General features: G+C 49.0%; 1 protein-coding gene across 4 annotated transcripts in view; it reads right to left on the reverse strand.

The window, feature by feature from the left end:
- Positions 1-5367: 5367 nt before the first annotated feature.
- The window catches only part of Tmem229b (transmembrane protein 229B), a 50948-nt gene continuing 36592 nt past the window's right edge, over positions 5368-19723 (reverse strand). For 3 of the 4 annotated variants that reach the window (XM_045155301.1, XM_045155300.1, XM_045155299.1), the window contains exon 3: positions 5368-8831. In XM_045155301.1, the coding sequence (XP_045011236.1) occupies positions 8310-8813 (504 nt within the window). In that variant the 5' untranslated portion in view covers positions 8814-8831 and the 3' untranslated portion in view covers positions 5368-8309. Of the gene's footprint in view, positions 8835-19723 lie in introns of all 4 variants that reach the window. The other variant, XM_045155302.1, reaches the window with a different exon arrangement.

Genomic DNA, 19723 nt, shown 5'->3' on the forward strand with positions numbered 1-19723 from the left:
CAGTTGAGCTCTAAAAGGCCACCTGGCCCAGACCAAGAAAAGGCACCAGCAGAACGAACCAATGGACAAATCAATGGTCTTTGGCTAAGGCTAGAAGGCTTTGAGAGCCTGCTGACAGGGTCCTACATGGATCACTAGACTGGGAAGAAGGAGCAGGGCAGCCAGTGGCTTCATGACAGTAGCCACAGATATGGCCAGGAGAGTTGTCTAAACAGGATTCCGGGCATCAGGTCTCAAAAAGAGCCTGTGGTGCTCTGGAGTGTGCCTGGCCTTTGGAGGGGGCTGGCTGGGGCTATAAGATGTAAGACTTCATTTATCAGCCAGGCGTGGTGACTCCTGCCTGGAATCCCAGCACTCACGAAGCTGAGTTAGGAGGATCACTGTGAGTTTGAGGCCCAGCCTGGGCTGCCCTGTTTTGTGGCTTTGTGGTTAAGGCACTTGCGTGTGAAGCCTAAGGACCCAGGTTCAATTCCCCAGTACCCATTCCCTCTCTATCTGCCTCTTCCCCTCTCTCTGTTTCTCTCAAATAAATAAATAAATTACACACACACACACATATATATTTTGTTTGTTTGTTTGTTTGTTTGTTTGAGGTAAGGTCTCACTCTAGCCAAGGCTGACCTGGAATTCACTCTGTATTCTCAGGGTGGTCTCAAACTCATGGCGATCCTCCTACCTTTGCCTCCTGAGTTCTGGGATTAAAGGCATGCGCCACCACACCCAGCAATAAAATATTTTTTTAAAAGCAATAAAAAGAGCTTCATTTATTAATAGGACACCAAAGTACCCACTATATGCTGGCCTTATTTTGCACCTGCCCAACTAAGCATCTACTCAGGCATTTAGATGGTGAGAATCCAGCCCACTTCTGAAAGTATCAGGAATGGGCCTTAGGGTAGTGTTGTCTCTCCTGAGCGTCCCTCCTTACCTTTCCCTCCAGATGGGTCAGGCTTCTCTGTTACAGCTTCAAGAGAGGCCGCTAGCAGTGCAATGATACAGTGTGTGAATTTCCCTTCAACATCTTTCTCCCTGGTTAGCTGTTGGTGTTACCAGCTCCATCCCTGGTTCCCTGGATGTGTTCAGTATGGAGCTGGTGAACTACAAAGGTGGGTGGTCAGGCCCATTTAAGTTTACAGAAGGGTTCTGGCAGAAGGTTCTTATATTGCTCTGAGGAGGTTTCATCTCATAGTTTCAAACTTTCTGAGAGGACCTATATCCAAAAACCAGGTTACATCTTGAATTGGAAATAGAATCAAGGAGGAAAACCCCCAAGACCAAAAAAAAAAAAAACAAACAAACTGCCTGGGAAGGGCAGAAAGGGTGTCAGGGCTAAGTTTCAAATGGCTGGAGGTCAAAATTTCAGAGCCCTCCTCCAGTAGGAGGGACCTTTGTGCCAGCTGCCTTAAGTCTTGGCTAAGATGGCATTCCATACTGCCTACCTTATACTCCTCCATCCTGCCACTCCTAACCAATTTCATTTAACCTTGAGCCGAGCATTCTTATGAGCTGGACTCTAAAGGCATCCAGAAAGTGAAGTTCAAAGGGCACCCAACTCATCGCCAATCCTCCTTGAAAGGTTTTCTGCTGGTGTTGAAATAAGATTTGCGAAGCTGGGAGCCCAGGTGCATGCCTGTAGTCCAATTACGCAAGAAGCTGAGGCCAGGGCGTGCTTGGCAGCAGGAATTTGAGGCCAGCTCCTGCTTACAGTGCTAGCAATGGAAGGAGCCACAGCTGCAGTTAAGATGAGACCCAGGGGGAGGAAGGGTATTACCATGGGATATGTTTTTTATAATCATGGAAAATGTTAATAAAAATTGAGAAAAAAAAAAGAAGAAGAAGATGAGACCCAGCTCCTCCAGCCTTTGCTCAGTAGCTACCTCCTCCTGTACCTGTTTCCCTGCCCAGCAAATGAAGGCCAGCTCACCAATCCCTTGTTTAGACCAGTGTACAGAGTGGACAATGTGTGCTCTGAGATATCCACCTGTGATGGTGTGATTCAGGTGTCCCCCATAAACTTAGATGTTCTGAATGCTAGGGTTCCAGCTGATGGAGATTTGGGAATTAATGCCTCCTACAGGCAGAGTATTGTTGGGGGTGGGCTTATAAAGTCTCCCCTTGCCAGTGTTTGGAACACTCTCCTGTTGCTTTAGTCCATCTGATGTTGACTCAGAGGTGATGTCCACCCTCTGCTCTCATGTCATCATTTTCCATCATGAAGCTTCCCCCAAAATCTGTAAGACATATGAAACCCTTTTCCCCACAAGCTGCACTTGGTCAGGTGTTTTCTGCCAGCAATGCAAACCTGACTGCAACAGTAAAGTTAGTGCCAGAAGTGGGGTCATTGCTGCTTGGACCCTCACTGTGTGGCTTTGGCCTTTTGGAAATGATTTTCAAAAGGAATGTGGAAGGACTTAAAACCTTGTCCTGAGAGATGCCTTGCAATGCTGTAAGTACAGCTTGATGGACTATTCTGGTCAGAGCTGAAAGACCTGAATGCAGTAAAAACTATAGACTGTGAGGTTTGGCTTGTGAGGGTGAGAAAGAACTTTACCTGGACTGGACTAAAAGCAGTTTGTATAGGAGGCTTACTGTTATGCTCATGTCCTGAGAACTTGTGCAGGGTTGCTTTGTGTAGAAATGGACTGGTGTGAGCAGAGGGATATGGCACAGAAATGAAATCTTTGGGCTGAAACTTCTATCTGTTCAGCTGCAATTATATGACAGATTACAACCTTTGAGATTGGGCCAGCTGACCTGCACTGGGGGCAACAGGAAGAACGTAGACCACTTTGAAGGGGTCTGAATGCTCAAGGAGTGTCTTGTTCTTCAAAGTGTGCTTTATTCCCCTCTGGATTAACAAATTGGCACTTCACTTGGTATTGTGGAATATGAGAAATGCAGGAAAGAGAAGGTCACTGAATTTGTAACACGGTCTTGTGTTTTGGAAACAGCCATGGGCAGTATGAAGCAGGTTTGTTGGATGCCTGCATGGAGATCCCATGGAGCCATGAGGATGGATTGTGGGTTTCAGTGGAGATGTTAAGGCCTTGAGATGGCTGCTAAGAAAAGCTGCTGGCCCAGGATGAAGTTTTCCAGGACTGTGAGTACCCTAGCTAGAGGGGTGGAATTGGAACTCCAGAGACTTGTTACTGGTTAGAATTATCGGACTTAGAGATTTGTCACTGACTAGAGTTGCTGGACTTGGAGCAATGGAGTTGGATGTTTTCCCTGTTTAAATCTTGTGTTAGTTGAATTTTTTTCTATGCCCAATGCCATCATTTGCAGTGTAAATGTTTATTCTGTGCCATTATGTTTTTTTTTTTTTTTAGGTTTTATTTTTGGCATTATGGCTCAGTTAAAAGACTTTGGACTATGGGGATGTTTGATTATTAAAACTATGAGGACTTTTAAGGTTGGACTGACTGAATTGCATTTTACATTATGGATGGTTATCAGTTTGTGGGGGCCAGGGGCAGAATGTGTTGGTTTGATTCAGGTGTCCCCCACAAACTTAGGTATTCTGAATGCTAGGTTGCCCAGCTGATGGGGGTTTGGGAACTAACACCTCCTGGAGGCAGTGTGTTGTTGGGGTAGGCTTATGGGTGTTATAGCCAGCTTCCCTTTGTCAGTGTTTGGCATATTCTCCTGTTGCTGTCATCCCTCTGATGTTGGCCAGGAGGTGATGGCCATTCTCTGCTCATGTCATTGTTTTCACCTGCCATCATGGAGCTTCTCCTTGAGTCTGTCAGCCAAAATAAACCTTTTTTTTTTTTTTTTTCCCCCACAAGCTGCTCTTGGTCAGATGTTTTCTGCCAGCAATGCAAACCTGACCTCAACACCAACCACCCCAGAAAGAAAAGTTACGGTTCTTAGTCATTTCTGTACTACTTTTAAGTGTTAAGTTTTTGCAAAGACTTGGTAGGTTTTTAGAAGATATAAGTCCTTGGCATTAGATCTCTTGGACCTTTCTGTTAATGCTGTGACTTTAGACCAGCCCTTTGGATTGGGTGAGGAAGGAGGTGGTGGTAGAGTTAAGAAAGGAAGGTACCTGTTGGCTGGTTCGTTAAGAAGTCTTGGGGGCTGGAGAGATGGCCTAGTGGTTAAGGTGCTTGCCTGTGAAGCCTAAGGACTCACATAAGCTAGACACACAAAGTGACACAAGCGTGCAAGGTTGCACATGTGCTCAAGAGGCGCACCCCTCTGAAGTTTGGTTGCAGTGGCTGGAAGCCCCGGTGCACCAATGATCTCTCTCTCCAGAGTCTTGGGACCCCAAAGTCTGAGCCTTGCCTCTTCTCTGAAGCCCCATACAGTAGGTGGTTTCACTGTTTCATGTTTTCTTCTTTCTATAAACTCTTACTCTGAGAAAGCCACCTTAGGCTAACACATAAATGGCTGTTGGGGTGCTTTATACAAGCTCATCTTGACAAGGGGAAAAGCTTTCAAATAACTTAATGTTTTGGGGCTGGGTGGATGGCGTAGCAGTTAAGGCACCTGTCTGCAAAGCCTAAGGACCCATATTCGACTCTCCAGGTCCCACATAAGCCAGATGCACAAGGTGCCGCCTGTGGCTAGAGTTTGTTCACAGTGGCCGGAGGCCCTGGCGCACCCATGCTCTCTTCTCTCTCTCCCACTTTCTATCTCAAATGAAAATAAGTAAATTTTTTAAAACAAGAAATTGTTTTCAAGTGAATGAATGTGTATGCTTGGGGAGGAGGTGCAAAGGGCCCTCCCGGTCACCTGAAAACAGTCATGTTCTAGAGCCTGCTGTGGCAGGGGCGTCCAGGCCATCGGGTTTAGCTGAACAGGCTGAGAAACGTCAGAACTGTCCATGCTCTTCGTGGAAGCGGATAGTGGAGGGGGGGGGGGTAAGGTGGAGAGGCAGAGAAGCACTTACTTCCCCCAAAGGTGTGTCTTAGGGAAAGTGCTTACCAGGGAGAAGTGCAGACCTGTCTCTCCAAAGTGTGATTTTCAGTGTGGTACGGGGGGGGGGGGATTGGGGTGGTCCTGGCCTTCTAGCTGCTTGGGGTACCCTCAGCCTCCTCTGTCCTGTCCTATAGGACATCCCGTATCACAGCCAGTGTGTGTGAGAGAAGCCCATCCTATGAGCTGGTGGAGCCAGCCTGCAGAGTGCTGGCTCTCATCTGCCTTTGGCCTGAGATGAAAGCCTGGCCCAGAACCCACTCTACAAGAGCTAGGCCAGGTACGTGGGGGTGTATTCAGAGGGTCAGAGGGGCTAGAACAGTGAGTGCTGGCAGGAAGTGCTAGGCCACTCCTGTAGCCTTTGGGGAGGATGTGATGCAGGGCATGACCTCCAGGAGTCCCTGGGGAGAGGGCTTCAAAGCCGCAGACGTGGGTCCGAGCCAGATGGAACATGAACACCAGTATATTTTATGTGCACAGATATGAAAAGGAAGAGACCGAGACGAAAGGAGACATAGCAGGTGATGGGTACACAAATCAGTCATATGCCTTTCTCAAGAGCTGCCCAGCTGGAAGACAGTCCCCACCCATTTCAAAGGCCCTTTTACAAAGCTGGGGCCTGCAGCTCCTCCAGGTCTTCCAGGGCAGGCTCTCTGCTGGCCTTACCCATAACCCAGGGCTGGGCCCACTGGCTTCCTACAGGAACACTCCTGGGTCTGCCCAGCCCAAAGCTTCACAAACACAGGTTCTCAAGTAAAGTGACCATCTCAGTAGCCTCCCAGGAGACCCATGCAGAGTGAGGGACCAGGTCAAAAGGGATTCATGAGCAGTCCCCACATATTATTGCTGTGAATAAGCATAGGCCATTGTGACTTACTGGCAGCGAGGAGGGGACAGGAAAGAGGAAGACTGGCAAACATCACAAGCAGCTCAACCACGCAGGGCAGCCCTTGCTGTCCGTACCGCAGAGAAGGGGCTGTCTTGGCCAGCAGATTCGCCCAGCTCACAAACAACAGAAACTCCCCATTGCTCAGCAGGACTTGGGAAACTCCCCAACCTTTGTGCCCCTGGACATGAAAGGATTGAGACCCTAAAAGATGCCCAATAAAACAAAAGAAACTCCCCAAACTTTATGCCCTTGGACATGAAAGGATTGAGACCCTAGAAGATACCCAATAAAACAAAAGTTGACGTCTAGGCTGTCCCTGGTGAGATGTGAACCTGCAGGTCACGTGGTCAGGCTGAGTTGTTTAGTCTCCTCTGGCCCTGTAGGGAGCTGTCTGAGCAACAAGGGACCTCAATAAGGCAAAACCACAAGGCCAAGTGTTGCCAAGTATGGAAGTTCACTCCAGGGACCCCCTCCTGTACGTGGGATTCATAGGGCCTTGAGAGGAAATGGTGCCATGGAACACTCAAAAGACGGTAGCATCTGGAGTGTGCGATCTGGGGGCCACTCAAGGGTTGTTCTGAGAACTGTTAGGAGACCTCAGCAAGCTGGCCACTGAGTTCAGTTGTACGTATGGGTGATCTGGGTAGGTGTTAGGGTGCAGGTGATTAAGACTGGAAGACGGGGCTGAGGAAACATTGCCCAGCAGGAACAAGGAACCCTCTCTACCTAGACGGAATGCAAATCATTCCCATTGGAAGCCTGATACCCTTGTAACCCTCAAAGGCCTGGAATTGGGGCTACAGCAAACACCAAAGGCAGCCCTCCACAGAAAGTAGTTTTGTGGTTTGAGGAGCCTGCCCAGCAAACAGGCTGGGAAATGCCTTGAATCCCACCCCAGACAGAACAAATTACAGGAGAAGAGAATTGCCACCAAAGCAATTGAGTCTCTGAGCTCTTCTCCCAGCCCAGGACAGCCCCTACTGCCTGCCTTGGCTGGTGCTCTCTGCATGGTCCGGGTGGAACCGGCCACAGGAAAGAGGAGAGCCCACAGATGGCTCTGTCACTGTCACTTTGTGAATGATCTATAAGAAGGCTGTGGTTAATTTCCACCTCAGAATCCCAGTGTGGCTGAGACTATGTCCCAAGAGATGGTCCACTCTTTGATGCACTCATCCTTTGAAAGAGTTGGGGACAAGGCCAGGAGGGGCCTAGAAGACTACCTGTCCACTGCCAGCAATGGACCTGTCGTGGAGGAAAGCTGAGAATAACCAAGATGACAATGCCCACGAGTGTGGCAGGATTAATTATTACTGACTGACGAAGAGGCTCCAAGGGTCAGCCTTGCTGGAAGGAGATGTAGGAGGGGGAGCCCTGAGGTTTAGCTGCAGAGCTGGGTCCACAGTAGAACCAGAACTCATTCCTTCCCAAGAAAGGGGCTCCAAGGAGCCTTCTGCGGCCCTCGTTTTCATTATTCTCCGTGGATCTCCAATACTGGATGCTTGCTCCCCTGTGCCCTAGGATCATCATATTGCCTTGGGGGGGGGGATAAAAAAAAAACAAGCTATGGCAAGTTGGGCCTAGAAATCTACTTTTTCTATAGGGCACCTTTGATGGAGGGAAGGCTGCAGGATGCAGATGGGGGACTGTTTCAAGGCTGCGCCTCTGTCTGCTGCTGTACTGGCCAGCTGCTGGGGCCGTGGGCGGGTGTGGGGACCGACAGAGTACAGGGCTGCCTGCTAATGGTAGAGATCTTGAACATAACGGGGGAAACACCACCGAACACACGGGGATTGAAACCTCCAAAAGCCCAAGGTTGGTGGGAATCCAGCACCACAGGGGTGGCCCCCCCAGAAGGCCAAGGGAGCAGCATGGGGCCCTGGGGGAGGGGACAGGAGCCAGGGGGAAGATTTCCCAGCCCTTTGCACGCCAGCATCGCCGCCAAGCAACCTGCTGGCGGCTGGGTTTCTCTTAGGCTACAGCTCACAGGCCCCTGGGGAGGTATTGGTTGCAAGCAAGCACCTGAATATTGCCTAATGGAACCAGCCAAAGCCATCTAAAAGCCAGGAGGCAGGCAGGGGGAGGCGGCCCCAAAGGCGTCCAAAGCCTTCTCAGACCTCCCCTTCCACCTGTGGCTCTGGAGTCCACGTTCCTTAGCCAGGACAGGCCCTGCTGCTGTCCAAAGTCATCCATGTGGTCCAATCGTTCATTATCCAGCCACAAGTCTCTGGCCACCGGCCGCCGGGCCGGGCTGAGATCCATGGACGACTCTCAATGTCCTGTTGCTTGGATGCCCAGCCATTCAACCCCATCCCACCACTGACCACACAGGGCTGGGCTAATAATGCCAGCTGAGGGTAGGGCTTGTGCTGAGCAGAAGGGGCCATCAGCTTGGTCACTGGGTCCATGGGTTCCAAGGAGAGACCCCGCCCGGGGCCCCAGGCCCTCCCTTCAAATCCTTCTCCCCGCCATACACCCCCACCTCCCCCGCCCCGCGACTGACTCAGTCGGTCTTGACATGACCATTGGCCAGGGCCGGCGGGCTGCCAGGCTCCCCGGGCTCGGCATCCTTGTCAAAGCGCAGGCGCAGAGTGTTTCGGATGATGAACTGCTCCATGATGAGGGCCCCGCAGAACCAGGGCACCGCATACTCCAGGGTGATGAGGCCCATGAAGTCGAAGTCGAACTGCGAGTAGTCCCAGGGGCAGGCGTTGAACTGGCGCAGGATGAAGCCCGTGGTGAACTCCCACGCGTAGGTCCACAGCGTGTAGATGAGGCAGCGCACCAGCAGGGGGCAGCGGCGGCGCAAGCGCAGGTACATGCGCTCCACGATGAGGATGGAGGTGCCGTAGATGAAGAGGGCCCACACGCTCGTGACCCCGGGGAACTTCCAGTTAAAGTTCACCACGAACTCCCAGGCGGCCGTGAACATCACCTCGCAGAAGTAGCCGTGGATGGCGTACAGGTACCAGCGGGACAGCGCCGTCAGGGGCTCGGCAGAAGCCATGGTGCCGGCTGCAGCCTGCTGCTTGGGGACACAAGGCGACACAAGATGAGCAAGACATGCTGCCTGCAACCTCGGGCCCGCCCAGCCCGGGTCTCTGGAGGGGCCGGGCTGGAGAGGAGTTCCAATCCCCCCCCTCTACCTCTTCTCCCTCCTCTTTGGTGGTTTACTGACCCTGTGTTTGTGGATGCAATTCTCTATTCTGGCTTTCCCAGGTGGACCTGGGAAATGGCACGAGGGGGGAAAAAGAAATACCCCAAAGCCCAACCCACTGGTTTCCTCTGAGCAATGGTATTCAAATACTCCTTGAAGGCTGGAGAAGTGGCTTAGAGGTTAAGGTGCTTGCCTACCAAGCCTAAAGACGCATGTTCAACTCTCCAGATCCCACCTGAGCAGGACACCAAAGGTGAGGTAAGCACAAGGCCGCACGCGCCCACTAGGTGGCGCAAGCTTCTGCAATTTGATTTCAGTGGCTGAGGCCCTGGCTGCCAATTCTCTCTTGTCTCTCTCTCTAAAATAAAAAAAAATTAATAAACTACAAAAAAAAACCCTACTTGAGCATGTCTGCTATACTCTGTATACCTTTTAAAACTTTATTTTATATTTTGCTTTTTGAAGTAGAATCTCGCTGTAGTTAGTCCAGGCTGATCTGGGATTCACTGTGTAGTCTCAGGGTGACCTTGAACTCACAGTGATCCTCCTAAGTGCTGGGATTAAAGTCATGCACCACCAAGTTGTATCTCTCCTGACCAGGCCCATCCATTAGAGACCCTATTTCTCCCCCAATTGCTCCCACAGATCTAAGTCAATCATATTTCGGAGATCTAAGCCACCTCTCTGTCCACCACCACCACCACCCACCTCTACCCCCCCCACACACACACACAGAGAGAGAGAGAGAGAGAGAGAGAGAAAATACCACTTTAACACTCAAATGTATAAGTCAGTAGTGTTCAGAATATCTACAGGCCTGGGGCGATTGCTCAGTGGCACTTGCTTGCAAAGCCTGCTGCCTAGGTTCAGTCCCCCAGTAAGCACGTAAAGCCAGACACAAAATGTGGCACGTGCCTGGTGTTCACTAGCAGTGGCAAGAGACCCTAGTGTGTATATACACACGCACACAAATAAAAATATTTGGGAAAAAAGAACATTGACAATGTAATAGCTATCACTACCGTCCATTTCCAGAGCCTTCTTATCATCCCAAACAGAAACTCAACTCATTTAACACCAGTTCCCATCCCACCTTTCCCTACCTGGCTCCTGGCAACCATTTTTTCTGTCTGCAAATTTGTCATTCCTAGTGGAGTTTTGTTTTGTTTTTTCTCTTTTGTGACATTTCCTTAGTGTAATGTCCTCCAGATCCATTCAATTTGTACCATATATCTGAAAGACGCCCCTTCTTATCTGGCCTATCCACTTACCTGTTCACACTTTTTTTTTTTTTTCCCAAGGTAGGGTCTCTCTCTCTAGTACAGGCTGACCTGGAATTCAGTCTCAGGTTGGCCCCAAACTCACAGTGATCCTCCTACCTCTGCCTCCTGAATGATGGGGTTAAAGGTGTGCACCAACATGCCGGGCCACAGGCAGTTTTGACAACTGTGAATAATGCTGCTATGAATATGAGTACACAAACATTTCTTCAAGACCACATGTCCAGTTCTTTTTTAAAAAATATTTTTATTTATTTATTTGCAAGTAGAGGGAGATAGAAGACAGAAAGACAGAATGGGCATGCCAGAGCCTCTAGCCGCTGCAAACAAACTCCAGACACATGTGCCACTTTGTGCATCTGGCTTTACGTGGATACTGGGGAATCCAACCCGGGTCATTAGGCTTTGCAGGCAAGCACCTTAACCACTGAGCCATCTCTTCAGCCCTCCACATCCAGTTCTTTTGGGCCTACACCCACAAGAGGAATCACTGGGTTATATGAGAAATTTATGGTTCCCTTTTTGAAGAAGTGCCATAATGTTCTCCTGTTTTACGTCCCTGCAACAATGTACAAGAATTCCAGTTTCTTCAAGTCCTTGCCAGCACTGGTATTTTTCAGTTGTTTATATATATATATAATGGCCACCCTAATGGGATACTTAATGCACATGGTCACATTGTGCTTTTAACTGCAACATTAGATGGGTTTGGGGCTGAGTTTCAATGTGGAAGGGAAATCAGTGGGCTGACAGAGTGTGCCCCTCTCCTACCCTCTCTTCCTCTCCCAAATCCCACTGTAGTCTTCAGGGCCTGGATCCCATTCCATACTGCCTCCCTGGTGCCTGACCTGGATCCTGCACCTCTAGCTTTTTTTCTCCCATTCTATCAGAGATGATATAGACCACTCACTTGTCCTGTTCTCAGAAACCCTCTACTTACTTTTTGGGTTTTTTTTTGTTTGTTTGTTTGCTTGTTTTTTGAGGGGAGAAGGGGTTGAGGTCTCACTCTAGCCCAGGCTGACCTGGAATTCACAGTGATTCTCCTACCTCTGCCTATGGATGCTGGAATTAAAAGTATGCACCACCACACCTGGCTCTATTTACCTTTTTTTTTTTTTCCTTGAGATAGGATCTCATGTAGCTTAGGTTGGCCTCAAACTCACTACATAGCCAAGACCTCTACCTCCCAAGTGTTAGGATTACAGATGCGTATCACCATGCCTAGTCATGTGATGCCTGGGATTGAACCTAGGGCCCTGTGCCTGCTAATCTAGCACTCTACCAATTGAGCTTCATCTCCAGCTGATTTATTTCCTTTTTAATATGTGAGTGTGATGACCCAACTAGCCTGTGAACACCTTGAGGGCAGGGCTGTTTCATAGACCTGTTTTGCAGGTGTTGGTCCCTAGCCTCTTCTAAGCAGAGGTTTAAATGGCGTGTCTTGTTTATGCAGAGTTGGTGTGAGAGAGTTCAAGGTTGCATCAAGAGAAGTTTTAGGGCTGGAGAGATTGCTTCGTGGTTAAGGTGTGTGGCTGTGAAGCCTAAGGACCCATGTTCAACTCTCCAGGTCCCACATAACCCAGACACACAAGGTAACACAAGATGGTGTACGCATCTGGAATTTGATTGCAATGACTGCAGGCCCTGGTACACCAATTTGCTCTCTCTCTCTCATTAAAAAAAAAAAAAAAAAAAAGGAGGAAGGGCTGGAGGGATGGCTTAACAGTTAAGGTGCTCACCTGCAAAGCCAAAGGACCCAGGTTTGATTCTCCAGGATCCATGTAAGCCAGATACACAAGGTGGTGTACGCATCTGGAGTTCGTTTGCGGTGGCTGGAGGCCCTGGTGCACTCATTCTCTCTCCCCACCCCGTGCTTTCCTACTTCTCCCTCTCTCTCAAAATAATTTAAAAAAAAAAAAAAAAGAACTTCCATTCATTTAAAAAAACAAAAAAAGTGAGGATTTTTCCAGCTGCCTGTGGAACCTGTCTTGTTTTCTGTCAATCCTCTCTCCCAGGTAGTACAAAGGACAGAGGTCACCAAGGTGATGTCTGCAATGTTCTCACTTATGTGGGAATCCTGGTACCATCTTTTAGCTAATACGGGCCTCACTGCAATACCCACTCGCCTCTATGTATTGCTTTATGGTCTTCCCAGTACCTTAGTCACAATTATTCACTGGTTCTTAAGATACATATGAATCCAGGCGAGGCAGCTCATGCTTGTCAACTTAGCACTTGCAAGGCTGAGCTGGGAAGGCTGTGAGTTCCAGGCCAGTCTGGGTTACATACCAAGACTGTATCTTAAAACACACACACACACAAAAAAAAAAAAAAAAAAAAAGGAAAGAAAAGAGGGCATCCATGAAGCCCTGGGATTAATCCCCAGCTCTGCATAACCTTAGCGTTGTGGTATACACACTTAATAGCACTTGGGAGGTAGAGGCAGAAGAATTAGGAGTTCAAAGTCATCCTTAGCTACATACAAGTCCTAGGGCCAGCCTGGGCTGCACGAGACCCTGTTCACAAAAGAAGAATGGTGTATACGAAGGGCAGGTAGTTCCTCTCCATTTTACAGGTGAGAGAGAAGCTGAGAGAGTATCATGCGCCCTGCATCTAAGGCCAATAAATGAACGAGCTTAGACTAGAACCCAGTCTCTCTTGAGTTCTGCTTTAGAACTCATCCTGCTGCAGTGACAGCCCATCTCCCAATCTCCTGTCACTGCCCCACTCAGAAGCCTCCCGTGGCTCCACCTTGCCCAGAGAAACACGACAGCAGCCTTGGTCTGACACTCAAGTGTCTTCTCAACCCAGTCCCCTTCTTCAGCCTTGTTCTCACCATCTAGTCTTCCCGCCTGGCCTCTTTGCCTTTTGCTCATTCTGTCTGGTGGACCTTCTCCTCTCACCTCCACAAGCGCAAACCCAGAGTCACGTGGTCTTTAAAACCCAGCCGCAATCCTCTTCCATCCGCCTCTGAATTCCCACAGAAATCCCACTCTTTGCCGCAGGTGCAGATTGTTTGGATAAATTCTTTTTTTTTTTTTAATTTTTTTAAAAAAATTTGTATTTATTTATTTGAGAGCGACAGACACAGAGAGAAAGACAGATAGACGGAGAGAGAGAGAATGGGCGCGCCAGGGCTTCCAGCCTCTGCACACGAACTCCAGACGCGTGCGCCCCCTCGTGCATGTGGCTAACGTGGGACCTGGGAAACCGAGCCTCGAACCGGGGTCCTTAGGCTTCACAGGCAAGCCATCTCTCCAGCCCAAATTCTTTTTTTTTAAGTATTTATTTATTTGCAAGCAGAGAGGGATAGAAGAGAGACAGAGAGCGAATGGGTGTGCCAGGGCCACCAGCCACTACAGATGAACTCCAGATGCAAGCACCTCTTTATGCATCTGCCTTTACGTGGGTATTTGGGGAATCAAACCCAAGTTGTTAGGCTTTGCAGCAAATGCCTTAACTGCTAACCCAGCTTTCCAGCCCTGTTTGTTTGTTTGTTTGTTTTTAATTATTTTTTTTTTTTTTTTTTGAGGTAGGGTCTCACTCTAGCTCACTCAAGCTGACCTGGAATTCACTAGGTAGTCTCAGGGTGGCCTTGAACTCTCAGCGATCTTCCTACCTCTGCCTCCCGAGTGCTGGGATTAGAGGCGTGCGCCACCACACCCGGCTTTATTTATTTATTTATTTATTTTAATCAGAGAGAGAGGGAGAGAGAACTGATATGCCACAGCCTCGAGAGAGAGAAAGAGAGAGAGAGAGAGAATGGGAATGCCACAGCCTCCAGCCACTGTAGTCAAACGCCACACATCTGCGTCATCTTGTGCGCATGTGCAACCCTGTGCGCTTGTGTCACATTGTAATGTCTGGCTTACGTGGGACTTGGAGAGTCAAACATGAGTTCTCAGGCTTTGCAGACAAGCGTTCTAACCGCTAAGCCATCTTTCCAGCCCCCAGCCCTGTTTTTGTTAAATTCTATTGCTAACTTTCAGTCCCAAGCCAGACCTCTTCCTCCGAGCCCACTGCCCAACCAGCTCGGCCTCTAGCGCCCAGTCCTTCCTCAAAGCAGCATGCCTGTCCGCCTGCTCTTTCCTAACTGCCTCGACCTGAACGTCCCACAGGTACCTCAAGCGTCTTTATCAAATCACTCATCTTCTCTTCCCCAAACCTGTTTCCCTCCTCTGACCCCATCCTGACTGATGACACCAAAGACCCAGTTAGAAGCCAGGGGCCCTGCTTCACTTTACTCCGTGTTTCTGGGTCAGGACCTGCCTGTCAGGTTCGGTGCTGCTTCCTGCGGCCCAGTACTGACATGCAGTCACTACAAGGATGGCGATGCTTCTCAATCAGCTAGCAGGTGCCACCCAAACAAACCGTCCTCAAACCCTGTGTCCTAAATCCCCTCCCGTTTACGATTGCAGCTCACCTGTCTGTGGGTTAAAAGATCTCGCCTGGCCTGGAGCACTGGGCTGTGTCATCTGGGGCTGGGGAAGTTTCACTGGAGTGGCTGTGCTCCATCAGTCTCTCATCTTCCTCTCAGGCCCAGTGGACTAGGACTTGTCCCGTGCTAAGGCATCAGTATGAGAGCAAGCCAGTCCCAACTGCAGAAGTGTTTTTTTATTTTGTTTTGTCTTGTTTTTTTTTTTAAAAATATTTTTATTTATTTATTTGAGAGAGGAAAAGAGGCCAAGTGAGAGAGAGAGAGAGAGAATGGGCGCACTAGGGCTTCCAACCACTGCAAACGAACTACAGATGCATGCGCTCCTCCCTTGTGCATGTGCCTTACGTGGATCCTGGAGAGTCGAACCGGGATCCTTTGTCTTTGCGGGCAAACGCCTTAATCGCTAAGCCATCTCTCCAGCCTGTTTTTTTTGTTTTGTTTTGTTTTGTTTTGTTTTGTTTTGTTTTTTTAATATGCTGGTCAAGAGGGAAGAGGAGGAAGGGAGAGAACATGATTAATGGAACAGGGGTGCAGTTGAATAGGAGTGATTTCTTACGTTGGACAGCACACTGGGGTAGCTATGGTTGACCGCAGTTCATTGTATATCCCAAATAATTAGTAGGGAAGATTTTGAATGTTCACAAAGAAATGAGACATGTCTGAGGGGGTGGATATGCCAGCTACCCTGATCTGGTTATATACTGTATACACGTATCAAAATGTCACACTATGCCACATAAGTAGATGTACTTACCATATGTCCTTTAAAGATCGTTATTTGTGACAGGACTTCACTTCTCATAGGCTGGACTCCAACTCCCTATGTCACTGAGGATGACCTTCGATTTCTAATCCTTCTGTCTCCACCTCGCAAGGGCTAGGGTTACAGGTGTATGCCACTATGCCCAGTTTATACAGTGCTCAGGGACTGAACCCAGGTCTTTGCGTACACCACACAAACATGCTACCAACTTCCAGGTCTTTTCAATATTAAAATGATTTTAAATACTTTCAATAATTAAGGTCATGCAATTTTTTTAAGACTCTGGTTAAGCATGTCCATAAACATCTCATCAACCAAGAAGTCCCATGGTGAATCCACTAACTTATAGGCTTTCACCTCGTACATACCCCTCCTTTTTTTTGTTTGCTTGTTTGTTTTTTGAGATAGAGTCTCACTCTGGTCCGGGCTGACTTGGAATTCACTATGTAGTCTTAGGGTGGCCTTGAACTCACCGTGATCCTCCTACCTGTGCCTCCCAAGTGCTGGGATTAAAGGTGTGTGCCACCATACCCAGCTCATCCCCCATTTAAAAAAAAATATATATATATATATATATATGCCAGGAGAGAGAGAGAGAGAATGGGCACACCAGGGCCTCTAGCTACCACAGACGAACTCCAGATTCATGCCACACTTTGTGCATCTGGCTTTAAATGGGTACTGGGGAATCAAACCCAGGTAGTTAGGCTTTTTGGGCAAGTGCCTTAATTGCTGAGCCATCTCTCCAGCCCTTATATCCTTTTTTTGTTTGTTTGTTTGTTTGTTTGTTTTTTATTTATTTACTTGAGAGTGACAGACAGAGAGAAGGAGGCAGAGAGAGAGAGAAAATGGGCGCACCAGGGCTTCCAGCCACTGTAAATGAATTCCAGACACGTGCACCCCCTTGTGCATCTGGCTAACGTGGGTCCTGGGGAATCGAGCCTCAAACCGGTGTTCTTAGGCTTCACAGGCAAGCGCTTAACCACCAAGCCACCTCTCCAGCCCCTTTAAATCCTTTTTTAAAAAAAAATTAATTAATTAATTTGAGAGAGCAAGAGAGGGAAAGAGGCAGAGAGAGAGAAAATGGGCACGCCAGGGCCTCCAGACAATGCAAACGAACTCCAGATGCATGCGCAACCTCATGCATCTGGCTTACATGGGTCCTGGGGAATCAAACCAAGGTCCTTTGGCTTTGCAGGCAAATGCCTTAACCGCTAAGCCATCTCTCCAGCCCTTAAATCCTTTTGGAATCTATCTCCTCATTTCTCTTCTCATTGCTGCTGCTGTCTTTATGTCTTCCATCCTGTCTCACCAGGGGCTCCCTCCCCCACCTTGCTTTGCCTACTTCCAGCTCAAATCAACAATCAGATGCCAATCTGAAGTTTGTCCCCATTTAAAAGCCCATTAGCGGACCTTCAACATCGACATCCCCTAGGGAAAGCTGGCAAGCTCCTTGTGGACTCCGCCGTGCCTCGGAGCTGTCCTTGCTCTGGGATGTCCTTCCCACTAGCCGCTGCAGCCCCTCCCCCTGCGGTGGTCTGTGAGCCCCAGTCCTGCAAGACTGCCTTGTCTGCCACCTCGGCTCTCCCAATCATCTGTTACTAGGCAGCCCTGGCTTCCTGGGATTCATCCAGAGACTGGCCCTAGTAGCCATTCAAGGAACAGTTCATTCGATGTGAAGAGAAAATGGCAGGACTTTGAAACTGTATAATTAGCCTCTGACTTTGCAAAAGTGCATATCCATGTCAATGTGTAAAGAGCTCAGCAATAATCACCTCTTTGTGGCGAGATATGTAATTATTCATGTATTATCTCTTTCTGCATACTCTTGCCAAATAAAGGACCCACCCAGGGAAACCAGAAGTCGTAATGTGTGTTCTTACTGCCTGTGTTATCTTTTTAAATTTTTTTTTTGTTTTATTTTTGTTTATGTATTTGAGAGTGACAGACAGACAGAGAAAGAGAGAGAGAGAAATAAAGAGAGAGAGAATGGGCACACTGGGGCCTCCAGCCACTGCAAACAAACTCCAGACACATGCACCCCCTTGTGCATCTGGCTTACGTGGGTCCTGGGGAACTGAGCCTCGAACCGGGGTCCTTAGGCTTCACAGGCAAGTGCCTAACCGCTAAGCCCCCTCCTGTGTTATCCTCGATAGCAAGCTATGACTTGGGTATCAATGGGGTGTCCTAGATCCTAATGGCTTTAGCCAGTATCCTGCTTGGTACTCTGCACCTGTGGGATCCTTGCCACGTTACCTCACTGTGCCAAGCCTCAGTTGCCTTATGGGTAAAATGAGGATACTAAGAGTGATGACCACAGTTACCGTGAGGATGAATGAGCTAGTAGATTTGTACTACTAAAAACAGCAAATGTTTGTAAAAGGGGCCTTGTACTTTGTGGCACAGGCTCTTTTGCCTCGAGGGTCACCTCCTACTTAAAGCAGGGTCACTGTGCTCCTGCCCTCGCCAACTTCCTCACAGCCTTTCCTGTTAGGCAGGTCTACCAACCCGGGGAGCCAGGAAATCACCCGCACCCCTCCCACACACACAGCCCAGGAGTAAATGTGAGTTTCCCAATTTCCTACAGCTGCCAATGTCTGAATTACGAAGAAAGGTCAACCCCTAGGGTCAAGCTTGAAAACAGGCTGGAAGAGTGAGCTTTCGCAACCCTGCCTTGCAAACCTCACTTGGTCCTGATTCCTCCTCCCAAGGCCAGGTGAAAACAGACTTGGGCTCCAGGGAAACTGGAGGGACAGACAGTCCTAAGGCAGGTGGCTCGGGCACAGAGTTCCCAGACCACCGGACCTCCTGCCTGACTTAGGCCCTTGTGAACATAGATCTGTCCTCTTGTTCTTCCCAGAAACCCCTGGCTGCCCTCTAGCAGGTGATCCTGGGCTGGGGAAAGGACTTCAAACTCTCCAGCTGCGCCTTGATATGACATATGACGGTATGGAACTCCTGACTCAGGCCCACGTCCACCTTTGCTTCTTTTTTCTGGTGCTGGGAATTGAACTCAGGACCTTGTCCATGCTAGGCTAGCCTAGTCTCTACCTTCATGCTAACTTTAAACCCTGCTTTTGCTTTGATCTCATCTTCCTGAGTAGCCAAGAAAGGGTTTTTTTTTTTTAATTTGTTTGTTTGTTTTTCAGCCAGTAACAACAAACTGCAAGCTCCAGTTTTCCCACGTGAGCTGGAGGAGCTGGACCCCGAAACTGAGAAGACGCACGATGGAAGGAGGAGCTGCCAAAGGTGGAGGGGAAGCTAGGGTCGAGGGGCAGCGGAGAAGACGGGAGGATGGGCAGGGAGAGCAGAGGGAAGCTGGGGTTTCGTTCCACTTCTGAGCGGCATGGCAGGAAGCAGCTGAGCAAAGGGGCAGGAAGCCTACCTTGTTAGACCTTGTCCAAGGGGTCATGCTAGGAGGACACAGCTGGTCCATGCAAGGTGAACGTAGGCAACTGAAAAACCTGGCTGGGGAGGAGATAGAGGTGATGGCAGAAGAAGATGAGGGCGTGTCCTTGGCTTGGCTGCAGCTCTCTGTGGTGGCAGATACTCAGGTGAGAGGCAGGATGCTGACTTGGGAGTATTTCAGAACTCCATTCCCGAAGCTGTTTCTTTTTCCTTTTTTTTTATTTTGTTTTGTTTTGTTTTGAGGTAGGGTCTTGCTCTAGCCCAGGCTGACCTGGAATTCACTATGTAGTCTCATGGTGGTCTTGAACTCCCAATGATCCACCTACTTCTGCCTCCCGAGTACTGGGATTTAAAGGCGTGCGCCACCACACCCGGCTCACCAAAGCTGATTTCTAATAATCACAGGAACTGTGCCTGAACTTGGAGTTAGGTGGGACAGACTCGCCACCCTCCACTAGGTCCATCAAGCCCATAGCCCCTGCTCTGGCCTCCACCTACCTGACCTTCTTTACCTTTTAGCCCCTTCCAATAACTTCTTTGCTCAGCCCTGGAAAAAGTCTGCAGCAAGAGGAACCAGCAGCTCAGTGGACTTTGACCTCTTTCTCCTGGTGACAAAAACAGCCATCCCAAGCCAGGCCTGGTGGCACATGCCTTTAATCCTAGCCCTTGGGAGGCTGAGGTAGGAAGATTAACTGAGTTCAAGGCTTCCTGAGAGCATATAGCGAATTCCAGGTCAGCCTGGGCTGGAGTGAGACCCTACCTTGAAAAACAATAACAACAAAAAGGGGTGGGGGGGGGGGCGGAGAGATGCCTTAGCTGTTAAGACACTTGCCTGCAAAACCTAAGGACCTATGTTTGACTCTCCAGGTCC

The sequence above is a fragment of the Jaculus jaculus genome, chromosome 7 (assembly GCF_020740685.1).
Source record: "Jaculus jaculus isolate mJacJac1 chromosome 7, mJacJac1.mat.Y.cur, whole genome shotgun sequence".
NCBI lineage: Eukaryota > Metazoa > Chordata > Mammalia > Rodentia > Dipodidae > Jaculus > Jaculus jaculus.